This window comes from Malus sylvestris, chromosome 15 (assembly GCF_916048215.2).
Source record: "Malus sylvestris chromosome 15, drMalSylv7.2, whole genome shotgun sequence".
NCBI classification, from domain to species: Eukaryota; Viridiplantae; Streptophyta; class Magnoliopsida; order Rosales; family Rosaceae; genus Malus; species Malus sylvestris.
This window is the reverse complement of record NC_062274.1, coordinates 9,304,747-9,328,909: the sequence shown is the minus strand read 5'-3', so window position 1 is coordinate 9,328,909 and position 24,163 is coordinate 9,304,747. Positions and strand designations below refer to the sequence as shown.

The 24,163-nt window shown below is 36.5% G+C and overlaps 4 protein-coding genes across 4 annotated transcripts; 3 read left to right on the top strand and 1 right to left on the bottom strand.

Annotated features, from left to right (window-relative positions):
- Positions 1-477: 477 nt before the first annotated feature.
- LOC126601252 (mitochondrial inner membrane protease ATP23-like) lies at positions 478-2,974 on the bottom strand. The gene is made up of 5 exons (XM_050267937.1): positions 2,280-2,974; positions 1,968-2,089; positions 1,499-1,636; positions 1,300-1,383; positions 478-910 (listed from the first exon to the last, which is right to left on the bottom strand). The coding sequence occupies exons 1-5, from the start codon at positions 2,386-2,388 to the stop codon at positions 776-778; spliced, it is 588 nt and encodes a 195-aa protein (XP_050123894.1). The 5' UTR covers positions 2,389-2,974; the 3' UTR covers positions 478-775.
- A 3,216-nt stretch (positions 2,975-6,190) lies between these two features.
- On the top strand, positions 6,191-9,433 carry LOC126604877 (calcium uptake protein, mitochondrial). Its single transcript, XM_050272201.1, has 7 exons — positions 6,191-6,625; positions 6,722-6,789; positions 7,336-7,559; positions 7,644-7,727; positions 7,826-8,039; positions 8,513-8,809; positions 8,916-9,433. The coding sequence occupies exons 1-7, from the start codon at positions 6,262-6,264 to the stop codon at positions 9,081-9,083; spliced, it is 1,419 nt and encodes a 472-aa protein (XP_050128158.1). The 5' UTR covers positions 6,191-6,261; the 3' UTR covers positions 9,084-9,433.
- A 1,114-nt stretch (positions 9,434-10,547) lies between these two features.
- Positions 10,548-14,446, top strand: LOC126603481 (protein PHOX1-like). Its single transcript, XM_050270336.1, has 4 exons — positions 10,548-10,799; positions 11,071-13,093; positions 13,188-13,428; positions 14,072-14,446. The coding sequence occupies exons 2-3, from the start codon at positions 11,080-11,082 to the stop codon at positions 13,334-13,336; spliced, it is 2,163 nt and encodes a 720-aa protein (XP_050126293.1). The 5' UTR covers positions 10,548-10,799; positions 11,071-11,079; the 3' UTR covers positions 13,337-13,428; positions 14,072-14,446.
- Positions 14,447-15,267: 821 nt separating this feature from the next.
- LOC126603482 (uncharacterized) lies at positions 15,268-18,329 on the top strand. Its single transcript, XM_050270337.1, has 8 exons — positions 15,268-15,457; positions 15,711-15,795; positions 15,924-15,992; positions 16,187-16,299; positions 16,535-16,646; positions 16,748-16,891; positions 17,380-17,554; positions 18,043-18,329. Exons 1-8 carry the CDS (start codon positions 15,406-15,408, stop codon positions 18,166-18,168), a joined length of 876 nt encoding a protein of 291 aa, XP_050126294.1. The 5' UTR covers positions 15,268-15,405; the 3' UTR covers positions 18,169-18,329.
- Positions 18,330-24,163: the final 5,834 nt, after the last annotated feature.

The window sequence follows — 24,163 nt, the reverse complement described above, 5'->3', positions numbered from 1 at the left end:
AATTGGTAATGGTAAAAAAAAATAATAATAAATAAACGGGTTAAAAAGGGTAAATGGGTAAATGAGTATTAAACGGTTACGGTTAAATGAGTATGCGGTTATGAATATAGTTAACCGTTTATAAACGGTTATGGGTATGAATATAACCATTTAGGCAATTACCCAACGGTTATGCGGGTATAAGCATAAACGGTTATGGGTAAATAACCGCAGATACCCGGCCACCATAACCGTTGCCCACCCCTACCTCTACATTATGGGGTCTGCAGAACAGGCTCATCTAGTTATTAGTTAGTAGAACCAATAAATTACATGGTCGTTTTGTTGACCTGACCATGCACATCAAAAAACTGCAGGGATCGTTTTCGATGAACATGGTATTTTTCTGATGGAAACTCTCTTCTACAATGCCCATGATCAACATTCAAGTTGCACACTTTGGATATGTATTAATAAAACAACACGTAGTTCGTCAAATTTGAAGGAAAAATAAACACGATAAGTTGGCATTATTTTGAAATGTAAGCACAAAAAACAACTGTTATCGGTGTACAATTTGTATGACAATCTGATACAGTAAAATTTCTTCATACAGCCATGTAAAGGAAGAAAATGATTTTTTTAATTGAATATATCTTATGCAACCAAAAAAATAATAATAAGGGAACAACCCTGTTTCTCTTAATGGGCAGTCTCCTGCAATGCCAAACTAAAATTTTGAAAAACATGGAGTTGACAGTTGGGTTGCGATCAGGAAAATACCTAGTACTGTTTCTTAAGGAGCTCTGTCAAAGGGCTGGGTATCATTGTAACAAACATCCCAAACAGCTTCCATGGCATCCTTTGCGGCTGCTTCTGAGCAATGCGGATTACAAATGACTGATTTCATAACTCTTCGTCTCACACAATCCTTCCAATGTCAAATCAAGAATCCAATGACAAGATACAGTCAGTCTACAAACAATAAATTAGAGCAAATGGAAAACAACTAAGAATATGGGAGATTTTCTGCATCTCCAGTTTATTTCAACCAATTACCATGATTCATTAAAACCCCTATTTTTTAATTGACAGTGAGACAATCAAAGAACAAGAGAAATCAAATGACTTTGTATTCGGTACAAATCCAAACTTTGTTATATATGAAAAGGGCTGTTTCCCCCTTCCTACAACCGTAGGTCTTTGGCATTCATCTTTCCAAATCAAAATAAGGTAAAGACTAGTTCGCTTTGTACGCAAAGAAAGTATCCAGAAGAGTATATCTTTAATTTTTATTTAAATTGAAGCCAAATAACTCACTTGTTCATGACCTCGAATCTTTACAAAACCCCGCAACAATTCCCTTTTATAGTGGCAGTCACCACTTAGATGGGCAGCACGAATCTGTTCCAGAATGACGGTATGTAAATACTTGTGAAAAATATAAATAAACTTGAGGTTTGAAGATTACACTACGTCCAGTACAAGAAAAAGATTCAGTTGCTATATCAACGCACACCTCACTGCAAGCATGATGAGCACAATTAGCCCAGTCCAAGTTTTTAGCACGACAATCGTCAAAAGCGTGGATTAGCTCGTGTATCACTACTTGGTTGACATCGTCTTGCATTGTCATGTGATTACTACACACCAGTATCTAGTACAAATGCAGACATAGAGAACAGATAAATATATCAGATTCAGAACAAGCTCATCCCACAAACATTTACTATTCCGAACTGTAACAGAATTCTTCTACAAAGAATCAATTGGCCGAGATAACTGAATGGCAAGAAACTATGTTCCGCCACTCAGTTCACTCGAAGATTGAAACTTTCGAAACACAATGTTCATTCGAAGTAGTAATATGCAGATTCTATTGCATTTGCTAAATTCCAATTGCGAAATGAAGTTTGCTGAAATCTGAAAAAATCAGAGCTTTTCAACTAAACAAATAGAAACGAAGAGAAATAGCGATTGAATTGTACCCCTTCGCCGCGAATATAACCGCCAGCAATCTGCTTATTGCAATTAATGGCCTTGATGAACCTGTCCCCAATCCCACACCCAGACTGCTCCAAATGCTTCAACAGAAATTTCACCATCGGAGCTGTCGAAGAAGAAACAGATCAAATCAAATTCACTAACCGACTGAGAAACCATGCTTGGTTGCAGATAACAAACGGAATTCAAAGATAAACCCTAGAAGACCTAAAACCCTAAACCCTGAGCAAACATTAGAATTCATGAAATGAATTTGTTTAAAGGAAAATAAAACGCGAGGGAAAGTAGGAACGTACTCCGGAGGCTCCTCTGGATCATGGTTTGGCATTCCTCCAACTTCTTGCCGCCGTTGACGGCGGTGGAGAAGCTTGTGGATCCGGGTTCCTGTGGGGGTTCAGCCGCCATTGATTGTGTGAATCGAGTTTAAAATTCTTTCTATCTGGCAGAGGAGCAAAGAGAAGGTGTTGGTCGGGTCATCCGGTTTGGATTTGAATAAAAGGTTGTGTCCTGGGCTTGTGGGTTTATCTGGCCCACGTTCACTGGGTTTCACATTGCGCTCACCAGCAGGCGGAGAGCTGGGTTTCAGCCACGGCCGAGCCGGCTCTCCGTCATGTCGACCTCCCACGACTAGCGGCGAGTTACGATTCACATCGATCTCTTTGATTTTTGTTTTACAGAGTGACAGAACAGACACATGTTGGTTATTTTCGGCCATTTCGCTGTTTTTCCGATCTTTGAACTCGGCGAGTCAAACTCGGAGTCGCACATCGCGGCCGCTGCTAATCCGATCCGACCAGATCCTTCCGATGGCCCACATGAGTCGCCTCAACCAACTCGGACGAGTTATCAAGCTAGCAGGTCAATCCATCAGTGACACAACAGTTGAGTTCAATCCATTTGTGTTTGCCACGTTTGGGGTGTTCCGTTATGTTTGCCGTCTCCGTCCGTCACCGTTCCGTTCAGTGCGTTGTTCTCGGCGTTTGCGTTGTCCGTTACGTGCGTCCGTCCGTTCACTCCGTCGTATTGGCTTACGGGGTTGCGTTTGTTTCCGTTCAAGGTATATTCTTTTGAATTATTTGATTATTTATTCTTTAATTTATTTTTCTCTAATTATTCTTCGTTCGTTTATTTTTTCTAACTTTTGTTCCTTGTCGCTTTCGTGGTTTAGTGCAGGTGTGAAGGTAATAATTTTCGTGGGAGATTAGTTACTACAACAACAAAAATATTTATGGGACTTTTGAAAATTTTGAAAATTAACATTTATGGAACGGAATTTTGGAATCAAACTCAGAACCTGCGGTGGGAAATACTAGCAATAAGAATCGAACTCAGGATTTACAATGGGAAATACGAACCTAGAATTCATTCTCGATTACTAATCACCCGTGATGGTTAAGCTAGATGGAATTGAGTTAGTGGGCCATACATCTATACTATTATTAAGAGAACCCTGCTTGTCAAATTTTTGTTTTGTTTTTTCAATTTTGCCCTCATTTTTGATACACAACACTTACATAAGGAGGGTAAAATAGTAATTTTGTATCTTTTGATAAAATGACAATCGTATCCCTATTTTTCCTATTTTACCCTCACTTTTGATACATAATATTTACATAAGGAGGACAAAACATTAATTGTGTAATATTAAGATAAAATATGCACTTATTGAGATAAATTGTTCTACCATCATTTTTTTCATACTATTTTTAAAATTTTAAAAACTAATCACACTCCTTAATAAATAAATAAAACAAAATAAAATTGTTCACATACATAGTGTGTACTTACGGGCTAGTTTGTATGATGGACAGCTGACCGACATTTGGAGAAGCATCTCCGAAGTTCAAACTTTAATTTGAGGTGGTTGTTGGGAAGTCCATGTCCACTATTCTTTCTTTCCTTGTTCTATATTTACAGCGAATTGCTTGTGTGTGTGTGCAGAAGAACAAGGAAAGGAAGGATAATAATTTGAGGTGGACATGTACCTCATCCCACGCTTTTATATCTTTTGCTTGATGGGCTTTAAGTTCACCAAAATTGTCTAAATCGTTAGATCAACATAATTTTGTTTATAAATATGAGATAATTTATAAGCTTGCATGAACCGCAAAATGTAAGAGACTTGCAGTTTGATTAGTCAAAATTATGTTTTGACATTCGATGTTTTGAGTTCAGTTTCACTCTTCTTGATATGTAGAAAAAGGAAAAAACAACTTCCTACTTAATATTCTATCAATCAACTATACATTACTGTTTTTCTTTTCATTAAAAAATATATATATACACACACATACACACACTTGGATAAAACGAGATAAAATAGTGGAAATTAAATTACATGAACACGAGACGTAGTTTGCATGAAATCTATAATCACGTATACACACTATGTGTGAAGGATGATATGATAAGAGATGACTGAGAATAGAAATAAATGAAACAGAGGAAAAAAAATGGAAAAATTAGTATCCGGTCCCTAGTTCTTACTGTTCATTGACTAAGACCTTATTAGTTCTCAAATTTTGATTCAAGTCCTTAGCATTAATGTGATAATGAATTTATATGTTTATTATATAATTTTTAATATAAAAATTAGTAATTAATTTAGGGTTTAATACTCACACCTCTATTAAACTTCTAATTAATTTTCAATTCAAACATTTCCAAAATAATAATAAATTAAATTAAATTAAGTTTGTACCTATTAGTTTTTTTTATATATATATATAAAGATTCTCAATTTTTTAATCTTAAATGTACCTATTCTCAAATATATCAATTTGTTATATTTAAAATGTACCATTTTTTTAATATAAAATCCTTTCAAAATTTTTAATCCATGTTTAAACTTATATGGGTACATTCTTTTTCGTTGATTTGAGAATGTATCCATGTTTTTGTACAATAACTTTTTTTGTTAATTTTGGTTAATGTACCCATACATATATGTACACACACACACACAAAAAAATATAATAGAGAGTATAATTTATATTTTATTATTTTTAATCCCATAAATTATGGGTTTTATTTAAAATCTCATTAATATAAACAATTACAAGTTTCAATTTTTAATTTTTAATTTAAAAAATATAGTAACTTACATTATTACATTAATGTCAGGGACCTCAATCAAAAACTAAAAACTAACAATGTTTCAATCAAAGAATATTGATAGTTAAGGGCCGCATCCAAAGTGTCCCAAAAAAAATAGTGGTGGACCAAACTAATCCAGAATTGAGGGTTGGAAAAAATATTTGAACACAAAATGGCATATCTTATTTTTGTATGGCAATAGAAATGACCCATCTTATTTTTGTATATATATAATATCTTTGAGTCGCTAAAAAAACAACGGAAGCATCTCCTCAGTTTACATTTTAACCCAATTAATTATGATATAAAAATTTCAAAGCATCAATATCTTAACTTTTTTATCAAGTCCACACATTAGTAATTCATAGTTTTCGATCCTCCAAGTGATTTTGGAGTTGCCATCCATATCAATGCAGAGCATCAGGTAACAATAAAATATGATTTGACTCTAGGCTTTGCCAAGTATGGGGTTCGAACCCATTACGCTCGTGAAAATTAGAAAGCACATGACCTTTAGCCTTGTAATATTTTGCACGTAACAATATATATATTACATATACATGAAAACAAAAATTTGGGGCTAGCAAAATATGAGAAAAGTGTGCATTGACACCACTTGCATACAATTTGAGCCGGTTTTGGACGCTAGTAATATTTAAGTTGTTTTATGGTCGTCAAAAATATATTATTGTTCTCGATTATAGTTCAATATTTAGTTTTCTCAAATATCTCAAAAGAATTAAATTTAACCATAGTAAACTTATAAGTTGTTAATTCACTCACTCAGTACCTATCCAACGTTTCCTATATATACCAAAAGGTCATTCAATAGTGAGGTGATAAAATCATGATTCACGTTAAACTGATCTATTTACATACAAATCTCATGATCGTTAATAAACGAGTTTATCATTTTACATCTAGTTTTCTAAATTTGGGCTATTCACCAAAAAATAAATGGGAACAATTTGGGCCATGTTCAATCCATTTTTGGGCCTTTACAGGCCCATAATACATTCACCGACCCAACATACATACCATGTGCGCGCGCTCCCGCCCCCGTTTTTTTTTGTACAAATCCGACGGCCCAGATTCCCTTATCATCGTTTCCTTCTACAACTTTCACAACGTCGTCGTCTCCGTCCTTTCATATCTCTGCAACATTTTGCGCAAAATTTTCCCATGTCCCGCTTACGATCCCTAATTCGATCCACACCGTCCATCCACAAACGCATCCCAGTCCGCCAACTGTCCGCCTCACCACAACCGTCGTCGCCTCTCTCTCTGATCGCCGCGTCGAACTTCGAGTCAAACCCTCCCCAAAACCCCTTCCATGGCTCGTTCCTGAAATGGATCTCGGGCTTCGCGGTGGGCTCGGGAGTAGGTCTTCTGTACTGGTCTTCCCCCGATTCCGATTTATTCAAAACGTCATCGTTCGCTGACTGGTCAACGGCGGAGTCGGGACTGGCCGTGGAGGATCGGCCGTCACGGTCCTTTTTACGGAAGTTGTCTTTGCCCGAAATTGGCCCTGGGTTTCTCTTCGGAGGCAAGTGAAGTGGCTTCTGAATACTCTGAACATTTCAATTTTGTTTGGAATTTTTATTTTATTTTTTGATTTAATTTTGTTAATTGGGTCTTGCAGATGCTTATAGGAGAAAGATTTTCTTCAACTACGAGAAGCGCATAAGGTTGCGGAGTCCGCCGGAGAAGGTACTCACCATATTAATAAGATATGAGAACATAATTAATTTCAGATTATCTGACAACTCATTGTTTATACAGTCTAATTTGGAATTTTTATCATTGCATACTAAGTTAATTAAGCCTAGGAAATAATTGATGGCATCGAAAGGAGTTTCGAGAACTGGGTGCAAACAAAAACAGAACTTTAGTTGACAATGCCCGACGGCATAGATGTCACGATTCCTAAACACATTCCTCTAATACTGAATTCGACGCGCACTCGTTGTTTTTGCTCATTGTATGTTAGATCTCGTCTATTGTTAAGTATTGTACCCTTTCATGTTGTTTTACTAATTGTTGTTTAGGCTATACGATGGCCATCTTAATTATTGTCACTTTTAGTTTTATTTACCCAGTATGTTGTAGCATGTATCCGTCTCTCCGTTTTTTTAAATCTGTTCTCTTTCTCCTTGTAACAATTATGCGATTGAAAACTCGAGTTAAACTTTTCCTAAGGAGAATTATCTAATGATATAACTTCCTGTTGACCGATGACTGTTGTTTTACATGAAGGTTTTTGAGTACTTTGCATCCTCTAGTACTGCAGATGGAGAGTTACTTATGACACCAGGAGATCTTATGAGGGCAATTGTGCCCGTCTTCCCTCCATCTGAGTCCAACCTTGTTAGAGATGGATATTTGAGAGGGGAAAGGAATCCTGGTGATTTGCGCTGTTCTCCTTCTGAATTTTTTATGCTTTTTGATGTAAACAATGATGGGCATATTTCTTTTAAAGAGTGAGTTCTACTTTTACGTGTTATGGCTGATGAAGTAAGCGGATGTTGGATCTTTTCCCACTCTAACAATGTTCTTCATCACAGGTATATTTTCTTTGTAACACTACTCAGCATCCCAGAATCAAGTTTCTGTATCGCTTTTAAAATGTTTGACCTCGATGATAGTGGGTTAGTACTCGTACAATTTCAAGCTAAGTTTCGTAATTGTTCTTCCTTGTTTCCACTATGGTTGTGAATCTGATTTGACTCTTTATATCGATACATAGACAAATTGATAAGGAAGAGTTCAAGAAAGTGATGGGTTTGATGCGAGCCTGCAATAGACAGGGCGCTTACCACAGGGCGGGACTTCGACCTGGGCTAAAAGTCCATGGTTCCGTAGAAGATGGAGGGCTTGTGGAGTACTTTTTTGGCAAAGATGGGAAGGATTCCCTCCAACTTGATAAATTTGTCAAATTTTTGAGAGATTTACAGGATGAAGTAAGTTCCCAATCCTTTTCATTCCCTTGAATTATAGAATGTTTGATTTATGTTAAATTTTCCTAGATCGCTTTTATTGCATAAAATTGGTATTATACTTTCAGACATGACAGACCTAATATACGTTTTCTGGTGTGCATTTGTTTCCAAATTTGTGTAGAACAATTTAGGAAAAGAAAGGGGGGCTTACTGAGTAAATTATGGGGACTGACTAAATAGAAGCACCCAAATTATATTTGTAAGGGCTAATATACATCTAGAAGAATATACATAGAATTCTTCCAGTCTAGGTTTTTTGGTTTGATTTTTCAGCCTGACCTTATATTACAACAGTACGAGATTTTCGGAACTTACTTTGTCTTCATACCCATCTGGTTGATGATGCTACCCCACCATGCTTTGATTATGGAATGCTTGGAGTGCATTTTTTCCCTCAGAAATTTGTTCTTATTTGCACACGGATGCCTTTGTAGATGGTGAAGTTGGAGTTTTCCCACTATGACTATAAACTACGAGGAACCATATTGGCAAAGGACTTTGCTTTGTCCATGGTTTCTTCTGCCGATATGAGTCATCTAAGCAATTTGCTTGATCGGGTTGAGGAATTGAGCAATAAACCACATCTTAGAGACGTGCGCATCACATTTGAGGAATTCAAAAGTTTTGCTGAGCTTCGTAAAAAATTGCAGCCTTTTTCTTTGGCTCTTTTCAGCTTTGGCAAAGTCAATGGGATGCTAACACGAGAGGATTTCCAACGTGCTGCTTCTCATGTATGATACTGATAGTTGTTTATTTCTTTGATCTCCATAGCAACAGATTGTCGTATCCAAATTATTTATCATAATAATGTTGATTGAATGATGTGTACAATATCAGGTTTGTGGCGTATCTCTCACTGATAACGTGGTGGAAATCGTCTTCCAATTGTTTGATTTCAACCAAGATGGAAATTTAAGCTTGGATGAGTTTGTTAGAGTTTTACAGCAGCGAGGAAGGGACATTGCTCAACATGTGGAGACGGGAATCATGATTCATGACTCTTAAACCTGGCTACTTGGACCTGTGGTTGACGTTAGGATGATACTGGTTTGATAGTTCAAGGGGGCTCAGTACTCATGTAAATTCGCAAAGCTTAACCTGTAAGTTGCTAAGATTAAATTATAGCTCTAACGGCGACTACAGTTTACTGTTGTAGTGCTCCTTTGACAGAAACTTGTGTCTCACATGTCGTATACACCTCTATCTCTCTAATCACGTGCCAAGAGAAATAAAGAGAGGAGGAGCATACAACATGTGATGCGTAAGTTATTTCCGAAACTCTGGTGTTTAATGTAAAAGTCTGAAGTTCCATTATCTAGTTATTCCACAAAAGAAACTGAAAAGATTACGATTCACATATTGCTTCAATTAATGTCGTTTTGTTTCTATTTTTAATAAGCTATGAACGTTGCGTTTCGTTTAAAGCAATTATTACACCCCGTGGAATTAAAGTGATTCATAAACCAAACTTTGTGTTGGAAAATATGGAGAAATTCTTGCGTCCGGCGGTCGAGACCTCATAAGCCATGCGGCAGGCTCACAAAAACAGCGGGTCTGTATTTTGTCCCGGTCGGGTGAGTCTGATGCCCTCTACCGGCTGCCGCACACAAGAACCCCTCCTACATGTGAGCTGCCAATCCATGTAGGTCAACATTGCCACCGTTATTACCTGCATTATTCGAGCATCCCCACTGACATGTATGCCAGCACCATCCCACCAGGCGCCAGCTTATCTCAATCATCACTGCACTTCACATCCCACATAATATCTGTAATAGCAAATCAACCAAACACACAATCATCATGAGGATGCTATCTGCTATGAAAACAAGGATAACCGCGTGTTACAGTTAGTCGCACATGTGCGCGTGAATGGTTTCTCGCTATTGATCTAACACATGTGCGTGTGAATGATTTCTCGCTATTGATCTGTAGTGGATTATGCATTCATCAATGGTCAAGATTCATCCATGCCTATGCCACTGAACATGTATCACTGTCCATCAAAACAATGCTGCAAACCAATAATATTAGAAAATTGTTATAGGAGTAAAAAGAAGAATGTGGATTTCCACGATTTTCTTGCTTAAATTTACTGATTTAATAATGACTTTATACATAAATGACGTAAAAATGGTTGATGTTGGATCTGTAAATGAAGTTTGATGTTGTTTAAAACAACGATCACTTGAGTACTTGGATCGTTGACCACCAGAATAGTTGTTTCTAAAATTATTAACGTTGTGTACGCAATAATAAATTGGATCGTTTCTCTATTTGTTGCTTGGGATATGAATTTCGAGTTCGATACTCGATAGTAGCGTTTAACATATACAAACAAAATGTTTTTCATAAATATGGCGCGGAAAAAACCAAAAACACAAGTGGTGGCGGGGCAAGCGAAATACGGCGGTTAATGACACGCGCGCTCCTGAACGGTGGGAACGACCATGCCACTTTGGAAGGTTGACCTTGCCACTTTGGAACGTGGACTTTGATTCGGGAAACCCTAGGGAGATAGAAATTCCCTTTGCAGGAGGAAATGATGCGTCGTTCCATTTGCATTTTCTTCTGCAGCCACCGATATCCACTCTCTGTTTCTCTCCCAACAATTCCAGACCCCGGTCATTAAAATTCAATCAAATTCTGATTTGGGTTTTTCTTTCTATCTGGATTAGCATCCACCAATTGCTGGTTCGGAGCTCTTAGAACAGCTACCAGGTTAGTGAGAATTTTTTTTCCCTATTTTTTGTGGTTAATTTCTGGAATTAAAATTTGGGGTCTCGGTGTTTAATTTCTGGAATTTTGATTGAAAAGTTGTGTGTACAAATTACTTTAGCTTCAATTTTTGGGTAATTTTATTTTTGTGTCTGTTAATTTGATTCAGTTGTTTTTGGTCACCATCATGCATGAATTTGAATTGGGTTTTACCAGATACAATTGATTGATTATTGTATGTTCCTTGGTTTTTTGGGTGTGTGAATTGTTATAGGAATATCAAATGGGAAAGCCAATTGGGAAGAAGAAAGATCATGAGGTTCAAAAGCCAGGGAATGCTGGCAGTAAGCACAGCAAGTCCTCGGATCGAAACTCGAAAGCCTTTGATGAAGACACTGCAATCTTCATCAACATGTCCTATGAACTCAAAGAAGAAGGTAACAAGCTCTATCAGAAGCACGATCATGAAGGTGCGATGTTGAAGTATGAAAAGGCCCTCAAACTCCTTCCACAGAATCATTTTGAAGTTGCTCATCTGCATAGCAGCATGGCGGCATGCTATATACAAATGGGTATTGGGGAATATCCTCGAGCTATCAACGAATGTAATTTAGCGTTAGAGGTATCGCCAAAGTACAGTAAAGCGCTGTTAAAAAGAGCATATTGTTATGAGGCTTTGAATAGGTTGGATTTGGCATTGAGAGATGTTAATGCTGTGCTGAGTATGGAACCGAATAATCTAAGTGCGTTGGAGATTTTGGCGAGCGTGAAGAGGGTGATGAATGAAAAGGGTATTGTTTATGATGAGAAAGAGATTGGTATTGCTAATGTACAGAAGCCTGCTGCTGCTCGTTTTCATAAGGTGGTGAAAGAGAAGTTAAAGAAGAAGAAGGGTAAGAAAGTTGAGCAGAAGATGGAGGATAAGGTCGTTGTGGAAGAGAAGGTGAGTGCTGATAAGGATAAAGAAGTGGTTACAAAGACTGTTGAGGAAGATAAAGTGGTTACGAAGCACGCTGAGGAAGAGAAACTGGTTACAAAACATGTGGAGGAAGAAAAAGTAGTTGCAAGGCCAGTGAAGCTGGTGTTTGGAGAGGATATAAGGTGGGCACAACTGCCAGCGAATTGTAGCATGGGGTTGGCGAGGGAGATAGTTAAGGATCGATTTCCTGGCTTGAAGGGTGTTCTTGTTAAGTATAGAGATCAAGAGGGTGATTTGGTTACAATCACTACCACAGATGAGTTGAGGATAGTTGAATCTTCCTGTGATATGCGGGGCTCACTTAGATTATTCATATCAGAAGTCAGTCCTGATCAAGAACCAATTTACGAGGGATTGAGTGATGGGGAGGTGAGTATGGAAGACAAAAAACCAAGTAATGTTGTAGAGAATGGGGATACTGAAAACGATAGAATAGTGGAAAAAAGGTCTACTTCTGTTGAGGACTGGGTTATCCAGTTTGCACGATTGTTCAAGAACCATGTTGGGTTCGATTCTGATTCGTATTTGGATCTTCATGAGCTTGGTGTGAAGCTATACTCCGAGGCAATGGAGGACACTGTAACACTTGAGGATGCTCAAGAACTTTTTGACATTGCTGCAGATAAGTTCCAAGAAATGGCGGCTTTGGCATTGTTTAATTGGGGAAATGTCCACATGTCTAGGGCAAGGAAGCGAGTTTCCTTTCCTGAAAATGCTTCAAGGGAAACCATTACTGAACTGATCAAGGCTGGCTATGACTGGGCAAAGAAAGAGTATAAGAAGGCAGAGGGTAGGTATGAAGAGGCTGTGAAAATAAAACCCGACTTTTATGAAGGTTATCTTGCTCTGGGGCAACAACAGTTTGACCAAGCAAAGCTTTGTTGGTACTATGCTATTGGAAGCAAGAATGAGCTAGAAACAGAGCCTTCTTCAGAGGTGCTTCAGCTTTATAACAAGGCTGAGGACAGCATGGACAGGGGCATGCTGATGTGGGAGGAGATGGAAGAGCGGCGTCTAAATGGACTGTCCAAAGAAGAAAAATATAACACCCAACTGCAGAAATTGGGTTTGGATGGCCTAATTCAAGAGGTATCTGCTGATGAAGCTGCAGAGCATGCTGCAAATATGAAGTCACAGATATACCTCTTGTGGGGAACCTTGCTGTATGAGCGTTCTGTTGTGGAATATAAGCTAGGGCTACCTACTTGGGAGGAATGTTTAGAAGTTTCTGTTGAAAAGTTTGAACTTTGTGGAGCTTCTCCAACAGATATTGCCGTGATGATAAAGAACCACTGTTCCAATGAAACTGCACTGGAAGGTAAGTATCACATGTTAATGCAAATTTTTTACGGCTTTTAGAATTTAGAGCTGTTCGAATTTGAGACATATGATCAATTTTCATTCAAATGCAGGTTTAGGGTTCAAAATTGATGAGATAATTCAGGCATGGAATGAAATGTATGATGCTAAAAGGTGGCAATTTGGCGTTCCCTCTTTCCGGCTTGAGCCATTGTTGCGTCGGCAAGTTCCAAAACTTCATTCTATCTTGGAGCATGCTTGAAATTTTTGTGGATAGTTGGTATCCTTTCGAGGCTTTGCACAAATGCCTCAGGTTGCCTTAGTTCAACTTTTGCAGATTGCGTGGTTGCACAGGTAACTTGTCCTTTCGAATTAAAGCATGTCAAAATTGTCTTTGTTACACCTAGAATATTGATTTGATTACAGTTTGAATAGCTGAATTCTGATGGATTGATATGGATTTTAGAGAGTGCAAAATATGTTGAAAAGCCATTCTTTAACCAAAAACATGTTTTTAACCTGACTCATAAAACTTAAATGCAGTCATTGTGGTCTATCTTGTCAAGTACTTTAGGGCATGTTTGACGTTATTAGTTTTAGTTTTCATTTTTGTGTTAGAGAGAGATTGGAATACATAGGAAAGACGTGTATAGCGAAATATGCAAACGGAAACTTAAAACCAAAAAGCTTTTAAGTTTTAGCTTTCAAGATATTGTTTTGTTCATTCATCTTATGTCTTCCCCTTTCTCTCACTACCCTTTTACATCTCTCCATTTTTCCATATACTTTCCTCATCTCAAGAAAGAAAAGTGAAAACTAAAAACTAATAACGAAATGGCTATCAAAAGGGCTCTTAGTTTACCAATCATTAAGTGATTGTTTTTTTATTATAATTTTATAATTCTTCAAATCTTCATGGTCAGTGCAAAATCATATGAGTACGACTGGATTGAATGAAACATAATCTCTCTAGTTTCTTTTCTTTTGGTGATTGCAGGTCTTTTTTCTTTTCTGTCAGTGGACTGTTCGTTCATCTGCTTGTTTGCTACGGGAGCAAACAGAAGGTTTGTGTTGTTTTTGAATTCGAGTGAGGGTGATTGGGTCACAAAGTCACCGATCTCATTGGTTTCGTTTGTTCTAAGAGTCATTAGAGTAATTTTCCACAGATTGGGGTATAGGGTATATGATTGATTGGATTTGTTGGTTCAAAGAATAAGCAAAGTGGGAACATAATTTTGCTTGTTACTCACTCAGCCTGCTCGGCCAGATTTGTTGTTGTTTGTCGTCATGTCGTTTGTAAGTTGCAAGTCTTGTAAACTTTGTAAGCTTTTGTGATTGTTATAAAATAGCAGTGAAAGATTTTATTCCTTTACCTTTACAAGAGATACGGAGATTTTTACTATGCTTCGGTCTATGACATGCAGCAGAGGAACGTGCTTGATGTGTGGCCAAGGATTCCCGTGTATGGTAAGCTCATGTGCATACTAGAAAACCCACGCTTAGTATCAGTCTACTTGAGGAATTATCAACGGGAAAACAACTTCAGGTGTATTTTGGTAGCCGGCATCGTACCTCAGCCTACACAATCACGTGATAAGAAATATAGATTTATAAATTTGAAATTTTTGGCCCTAATTTGATTAAGCCTCTTGTGAATTGTATATATCTCTCTTATAACGTGCTTAATCGTGTAACAATTTAGTCGCTTAAAAGTTTTACTCCAAATTCTAGGAACGATTAGAATAACATGGTAATATAATATGGCGTAGAACGTGTTACGTTTTGAAATTCTGGTTTGAGCAATAGTTTACATTAAATTAATGTAAACTATTATTTCCAACGTATTAATTTAAACTACAGAGAGTATGACTAGAACTTTAACATACGAGAATAATTTAAGAGTTGTTTAAAAGTGCTGTTAAAATGATTGAAAGAATTTTTGGAGAATATTTTTAAGTTCCAAAAGTACTATTAAACACCTTTTTAAAAAAATTCGCTTGTATTTTAACTACAATTGATTTCATAAACATTTTACAAAAATTACTTTTATTTAATTTAAAAATACTTTGAAACAAATTCTTTCGATTTAATAAGAAACTTGCAAGTGCTACGAAGACGGAAGTAAGACGGAACGTCACGGAAGTACACGTCACCCCACCCACTACAAAGTCCAAGTCCCAAAAGCTGTCTCCTCCCATAAGAAAGGTAACTTGTAGAAGCATCATCTCAGATTCTGATTTCTGTCCGTCTCTCTCACTCTCAGACTCTCTCAGTTTTACCTTCATTCGTTGCACCTGATTAGGGTTTCGTTTGTTCTCTCAAATTCTATCCATGGAGAAAGTCCGAAGAGCATCGCACGCCGGTTCTTGGTACACCGACAATCGTCAGTCTCTATCTCTCTCTCTCTCTCTCTCTCTCTCTCTCTCCCCCCCCCACTTTCTGTTTGGTTCCCAAGAAAATAACGCCCCTCTGATTGATTTTTTTGGCCTCCTTGAATACAAGAAGCGGAATTAGTGATTTGGGTCGGCAGTAAAACTAAAAAGTCACCAGATTTGGAGCTTTTGAGAAAATTAACTCATCCGATCAATTTGTGTGAAAAAAAATCAGTTTTTAATCTAAAAGTTTTGATTTTTCAGCTAAGAAGTTATCAGAAGAGATTGAAGGATGGCTGAGAGCATCTGGGCTCAATAAATCTCCTGATGTTCGAGGTGTCATTGCTCCGTAAGTTCATATTTTTGCTGTTCCTGCCTTTTTGTTTGTTTAAGCACTAATTAGTTGAAAACTTAGACTTATTTATTTACGTTTATTGTGGTTGAATTTATTTTCTGTGGGTGGCTCTGGGATTACAGGCATGCAGGGTATTCTTATTCGGGTCGTGCCGCTGCCTATGCATTTGGCAACATTGACCCAACAAACATGTAAGTTGTGTTCTTCTCGGGTTGTCTTTAATTAGTTCTCTCTAATACTGTTTTGATCATGTAGTGTAAAAAATATGAGCTGGTTATGTTCAGATAATTGTGCGTTGGCTCATGATCGAACCTGTAAAGCTTGATTGGTATGGGAAATTAGCTGTCTGCGAATTGTGAGATTACTGACCAACTTGCCTTTTCAGTAAGCGGGTGTTCCTGCTCGGTCCATCTCACCACCATTACACTCCAAAGTGTGCTCTTTCTACGGCCACGGTTTACAAGACCCCCATTGGGGACCTACCTATTGATTTGGAAGGTACTGTGATTCTTGTTTACACCTTTAGCAGTGAATGCAGCAGCATGACCTGATTGCAAAATGTAGGGATCATGTCTATTGTTTGTGCTGATTTCTCTGTTTCCCATTTTAACCAATACCTACCTATTAATAACATAACAATGAAAATATCACATGTTTCATTTACAGGAATTTACTACTTTCCTGTTAGCTTTTGTGATGGTTTTCTAAAATTCAGTTTGTTTTCACTTATCAGTGATTGAGGAGCTTAAAGCTTCTGGAAAATTTGAACTGATGGATATTCGCGTTGATGAGGCTGAACATAGCATGGAAATGCACTTGCCTTATCTTGCTAAAGTGTTTGAGGGGTATGTTTATTCGCTATAGTTTTATTTGTTGTTCTCATGTAGCACAGTTCTATTTTATAATCCTCTTTGGCGTGGCTGACTTTTTGACGATACTGATGCAGGCACCAAGTTAAAGTTGTGCCCATATTGGTTGGTGCTCTTAAAGCTGAAAGTGAAGCCATGTATGGACAGTTCCTTGCAAAATATGTGGATGATCCACAAAACTTCTTCTCTGTGTCATCAGATTTTTGTCATTGGGGGTCTCGGTATGTTCCACTCAAAGTTCTATATACGAACGAGTATTGGCATTGTTAGCTAAATGGACTGCTACTTTTGTCCAAGATGTCAGTGCATATCTACACTCATGTATGCAGACATGCATCTTCTGCAATATGCATTATGCACCTCTCTCTCTCTCTCTCTCTCTCTCACACACACACACACACACACACACAGAGAGCGGTGCGCGAGCATGCAAACTTGCATTCACAAACACAACTTTTTGTTACAGTAGGACAGTTAGGGAGACTTTTAGAGCTTATATTTTGTTTTGTCTTTGTTCTAAGGAAAATAAAGAAGTGCTTGGTTTCAATTTAAATGTTTCTTCATGGATGCTATGTTATGGTATCCTTAGTTTTGTTACATGATATTTGATTGTTTTGCTAATTCTCTTCTCTTGCCATGCTTTGTGTACATATAATTGAAGCCAGACTGTCACTTGTTTACCGTGCCTAATCTTGTTATTCTCTCTCAGGTTCAATTACATGCACTATGACAAGAAACACGGGGCCATACACAAATCTATTGAGGCTTTGGACAGGATGGGAATGGAAATAATAGAAACTGGAAATCCAGATGCGTTCAAACAGTATCTTTCGGAGTTTGATAACACCATTTGCGGGCGCCACCCAATTAGTGTTTTTCTGCATGTAAGTACCTCAACTATTCCCTCTAATTTCTGAAGAGGAACAAGTTCAAATAGATTCCCTCAAATTTCTCAAAAGGACATTAACCAATACAAGAATATGGCACCCCAAATGAAACAGGGACCTGTTTTAGGATTATATTGCTGTTTTCAGCTTGAAAAGCTATGCCTATCATTAAGAAGTACCGTTGTCGTTCATGTTTCATTGACCTTTATACCATTTTGTCTGGAGACAAATAAAAGGTATGCTAGGAACTCGGTAATCAAATTGTACAATACTGTAACGAAAGCAACCTAAAGATATCCCTGTTATGTGTAGCACTTACCTATTCGATATTGACATACTGAAGTCACCAAAATCATGTTGAGAGGGAAAATGTTAGGGAGATTCCATTTTTTTCAAGAATTGAGCTTAGTTTACCTGGGCTACAAAATGTTTCTTCATTGATCATTGCTCATAACTTCTTGGACTATATTTCTCAATGTATTCAGATGCTGAGGAATTGCTCAACAAAGATAAAGATCAATTTTCTCCGATACGAGCAGTCAAGTCAGTGCAAAACCACGAGGGACAGCAGCGTAAGTTATGCATCTGCGGCAGCAAAGGTAGATGCTTAAAAGATGTAGTATCCTTTGAGACATTCAGCAATTTGATTTTCATCGAATTCATTGTAATGTTCAACTCAAGTAAATATGCATTCACGAACAATCATCGGGTTCCCGTGCCCCCCCTGCATGTAGATTGATACTAATAATGGATTGCGCTCTTTGATTTCTTATTTTTAGTTTGGATCGGAGTATGTCTTTGGTTATCATCATTTCTCCTAATGACAAAAATGATACGGCTGAAATGTAGCCAAGTTCATATTGACACCCTCCGACCTCCACTGCCTCAGACCAAGCACCCACCATTGTAGTTGTAGATGTGTGAGAATCTCGTTGCTCCAACGAGAAAACGGACAAAACTGGTAAGCCTAACTGATGGTTTACGGTGTTGGTTGAGCAGAAGCCAACCGACGGTGGCGGTTGGGTTTGGCAGTTACGGTGTTGGTAAGCTTAGAGCTACCCCATTACATACAATCGGGACTGAGGAAGTTGGAACCCCCGACTTACTGCTACATTTCATTCAAACAAAACAATACCAAATAGTCCTAGGCAAAATTTAAAAGCCTGTAGAGTAATAAGAGTTAAATAAAGATATGTGAGCACATAATTACTCTACTAAATTCAGTAATACATAACAAAGATACAAACTGGAGAACCAAACACACAAGTACATTTCCAAAATCAAGAACAATGCAAATTTTTAATAAAATCAAGAACAACGCAAATTTTTAATAAAATCAAGAACAATGCCTAATCAAGACTAGATTTCACAAACCCTAATTTAAATTTCACAAACCCTAAATCTCAAACCCTAAATTAATTCCAAAATTTACCAAATGTCCCGGATTCTGAGGTGAGGAGGTTGTTTGAGGTGAGGTCGAGGAGGGTGGTGAGGTTGTCTGAGCGAGGTCGCCGAGGTGTGGTCGAGTCGAAGTCGAGAGGCGCAGAGAGAGAGGCCCAGAGGGAGAGAGCGAGCGACGGAGAGAGAGGTGCAAAGAGAGAGCGACAGAGAGAGAGACAAAGAGAGAGAGGTGCAAAGAGAGAGCGACGGAGAGAGAGACAGAGAGAGAGAGTGACGGACGGAGAGAGAGACAGTGACGGACGGAGAGAGAGAGAGCGACGGAGAGAGAGAGAGCGACGGAGAGAGAGAGTGACAAAGTCAAGAGGCGGAGAAAGAGAGTGACAGAGTTGTAACTCTGAGGGTTTTTAATTTTACATATATTAAATTAAATGGGTAAATGGATACCCGTTATAACCATGAATATTACCCATAACCGATGGATACCCGTTATAACCGCGGATAATACACATAACCACCCATTTAAATTTCATGGATAAACGGTTGTACCCATAACCGTTTATTTGTTTAAACGGTTACCCATAACCATAACCATCAACTTTAAATGGGCGGGTAACCGCGATTACCCATACCCATGGGTATTTTGCCTATCCCTACCCTTTACAGATAGGAAGTGATTCATCCTTGCCAACTAATCACAAATTGACAGATAACTGAAATGACGTAGCGAAAACACCATAATTGGTTAGGAAGAAATGATCCTTTTTGAGAAAGGGAAAGAAATGATCCTTAGATATAAAGAGCCAAAGTATTTTTCATATTGAAACGATATTCGCCCACGGTTTTTCTCCTTCTCAAACCCTGTTTATTTATGTCCCTGCCCTTGATAAGTTTTTCAATTCAAAGGACACAAATAAATATAGGTGAGTTATGGAAAAAAAGTGCTTGCAGAGCGAATGCCAGAAAAGTAGGGAAAAAGGAGCAGAAAACAAGGGGACTTTAATTTTTAGTTTTTTAAATTATTGTTTAATTAATATTATCCTTATTATATTAATGATCTTCCATTTTGGAGGGTTATTTAGTTGCGATTTTAATGAATTTTAAAAGAGTTATCAAATAAATCTAAGGAGTTTGACAGTGTTTTAATATACTTTTATAGAGACTGAATTTAGAGTGAATTCACACTTAGATTTTTAGGGTACTTTAATAAATTTTTTTAAAATTCTAATTGAATATTCTTGAACTTACATGAATTTATTTAAAATTTTGACTGAATACCCTTAAAATTTTAAACTTTTTAAAATCTTTTAAGATTTCCACATCACTTCATCTTCAGGCAAAATGTTTAATAGAAAATTAACAAATAAATGTGTTATTATTCACATCTTGACAATTTTTACGGTTGCTCTTAATTGTCGTCAATTAAATTTGACATGTAACACTAACACATAATGTTGAACCTCTAATATGGCTCACTACAACATTGCCCCAACCGTTCTTTTTCAAAGAGAGTTGTCGCATAAATTAGTTAAGAACTTGTCATTCACAAGATTTGAAGCTAAACCCTATTACTGAGTGACATCGAGAGATTTGTATATAGGTTTCTTTCCTACCTTGCCATTCGGTAGGGAGTGAAAATAGTTCTTCCACAACAAATAACTCATACTTTCATTTGGGAAGTGGGAAACGACTAACTCATTTTTTTTTCTTGAACAAACGATATTATCTACATTAAGAGAGTGAGATAGTAAGAAACAACGTCATACCTACTGATTACGCATGACTATGAACCAATATTCAAAAAGCCTGAAATGCAACTTGTCTACGCAGCGGAGGTGCTAGAGGTGCATGTCAATTAATATTTCTAAAAAGGGACTAATAATTCATTAATTTCACCACATGTAAATGTTTTAGTTAATTACTCTTCCAGTGCCTGCCTCCAGAAGTCGTGCCAACATAGCTCAAAAATGACGTTCGTCGAGTAGATGTTGTCAAGCACTGTGGTGAAGCCCTTCATGTATTCTCCACGAATGAAACATTCTTCCAAATACGGCAAGCTGAACCAGATTCTCGCTTCAGGCTACTCATATAAATAATTAATGCAGTTAAAAAAATCATTACTTTTTGTTAACCAATGATTGTAATCTCACAAAAATTGATAAACTATGATGATTATTGTATGTTGCATTTGGCTTTATGTGAAATTAAATTAAAAAATAAAAAGGAAAACTAATGAAAAAGACTTAAAACTTGGAGTTTTAACGATAAGGACAAAATAAAGGGTAAAGTGAATAGTACCAGGATTAACTTTTTATTGTAAAATGTGGTTTTTCGTTAAAATGAACAGTACCAAGAGTTTTTCGTTAAAGTTCCCAAAATAAAACTCACACGCGAGCTGTTTTTCCATAAATGTTGAGGTCAAAGTATTGTAGAATGGAGTAAATTGCATGTTCTTGTGAAATAGCAGCCATATTGTAGCTACTATATCATTTACTCCATTCTACAATACCTTGACCATAACATATAGTATTTATGCTTTGGTTCCTAAACGTCAAAAGGAGTCAAAAATTAGGATATAACACCAGAAAAATAACAGTTTACACACTATTTAGGTAGATCTTAACTGAAAGATAATATCATCTAAAAAAATTAATCATATCATCCACAACCAAACATGTACAATAATATCATCCATTAAAAAGATAATATCATCAGAAGAATAACATGAGAATAACAGTTTACACACTGTTTAAGTAGATCTTAAATGAAAGATAATATCATCTAAAAAAAATAAAAAATCATATCATCCACAACCAACACGTACAATAATATCATCCACTAAAATGTACTATAATATCTACATGCGAGCTAGCTAGATGCCTATAATTAAAATCAAACAAATAGGAGTAGTGGCTTCCAAAAAAAAAAAACAAACAAACAAATAGGAGTAGTGAAAGCTTATGCTCTAGTGGCAAAAGGTTTTATACCACATTCACAGCAAAAGTTCGACTCACCAACAACCCTTTTAATTAAAACCAATAGGATTCGGTAAATCCTCTACAAAAATAAAAAAAATCCAGTTTTTAGGAAAGAGTATGAATTCGATATCTTATATAATTAAATACAATGAATACGGTGTAGATCTAGACATGCATTATATTTGGAAAACTAATTACGAAAGAACACTCATAATTTCTACATAAAATAGCAACTTTCTTAAGGAAAATTTCTTATTTATTGGCTAGCGGATTCTTTTTAATATATTTCTTATGAAAGCATATTTTTAGGGATATAAATTCTTAGCTGATGCCATCACAAGCGTTGGACTTACATTCCAAATACGCATACTAAGGATAGAACTTTATCTGTTGTTGTTTGAAATGTTTTCTTATATGACTGTATTGGAACATGTTGTAGCCGTGGATTCTCTACTTAATTACAAAAATAATGGCATAACTTGAACTTTGTCAAAAATAACTTTTAAACTTCAAAAATATTTGACGAAGAGTCATGTGTTAATTAATAAAGTTATAACATAGCCACACAATTGATTTTCACACATTATTTTTATTTCTTACACACCTCTTTATTTCTGACATTCAAATTAAATAAAATAATAGATAAGATTAAACATGAGTGTGTAAAAGAAAAATATTGTGTATTTATCACTTCTCTATTTTTTAACCAATATTATATAATATATGAACGACAAAATGAAATGAAATAATTGTTAACACCATTTTTTGACGTAGCATTATAATCAAGAAAGACTTATTTTTAACTATGATACTTGCACTTTATACAAAATCTCACTTTATCCTATGATGTTAACTCGGTTACATAAACCATTAAATTGTTGACGTGACATGAATATTTTAGTAAATTTGCTAATTAATAATTAAAAAATAAAAATAAATTTGATTGCCCCCACCACCTGTAAATTCCAATCGGATTTGGAGATCAATCCTCATAGGCTTGATGGTTAGACCATTTTTTGTAGACTGTATGATATGACGGTTGATGATTGAACGATTTTTTTGTTTTTAATGATTTAAAGAAGAAGTTCAACTATTAACTGCCACATCATGTGGTCTACAAAATATTATCCCTCTCGCATCACCTAAGAGATTTGAATTAAGCTACAGAATATCATAATAATTTGGTTTCAAACTTATCACCTATCTGAATCTAACTTAAAATCTTTCATTTATAATAAAAATATCTCTAGATTGTAGTTCTAATAACAACCACTTTATGTGATTAAATTTTAATAATAAAGCATAGTGAATTTGAACGAAATAATAAGTTGGTTAACTTATACAATAGTCTCGAACAAGTAGGTGGGAAGAGAGTATGATAACGACACTGATAGAAACACGGGCTTATATAAGTACAGTACAGATATCAGCTCATTTTTTAAACTCTTTAATAAATTCTTTTAAAATTGTAATTGAATATTCTTGAACTTTCATGAATTCATTTAAAATTCTGATTAAATGCCCTTAAAATTTTAAACTCTTTCAAAAAATTTTGAGCTTTCCAAATCACTCCATCTTCTGGCAAGGGGTTAAATAGAAAATTAACAAATAAAAGTGTTATTATTCACCTATGATAATTTTTACGGTTGCTCTGAATTGTCGTCAGTTAAATTTGACATGTAACACTAACACATAACACTGAACCTCTAATATGGCTCACTACAACATTGCCCCAACCGTTCCTTTTCAAAGAGAGGTATCGCATAAATTAGTTAAGAACTCGTCATCCACAAGATTTGAAGCTAAACCCTATTACTGAGTGACATCGAGAGATTTGTATATAGGTTTCTTTCCTACCTTGCCATTCGGTAGGAAGTGAAAATAGTTCTTCCACAACAAATAACTCATGCTTTCATTTGGGAAGTGGGAAACGACTAACTCATTTATTATTATTTTTTTGAACAAACGATATTATCTACACCAAGAGAGTGGGATAGTGAGAAACAACGTCGTACCTACTGATTACGCATGACTATGAACCAATGTTCAAAAAGCCTGAAATACAACTTGTCTGCGCAGCGGAGGTGCTAGAGGTGCTTGTCAAATTAATATTTCTAAAAAAGGACTAATAATTCATTAATTTCACCAAATGTAAATGTTTTAGTTAATTACTCTTCCAGTGCCTGCCTCCAGAAAGTCGTGCCAACATAGGGATCAGAATCCTCTCATG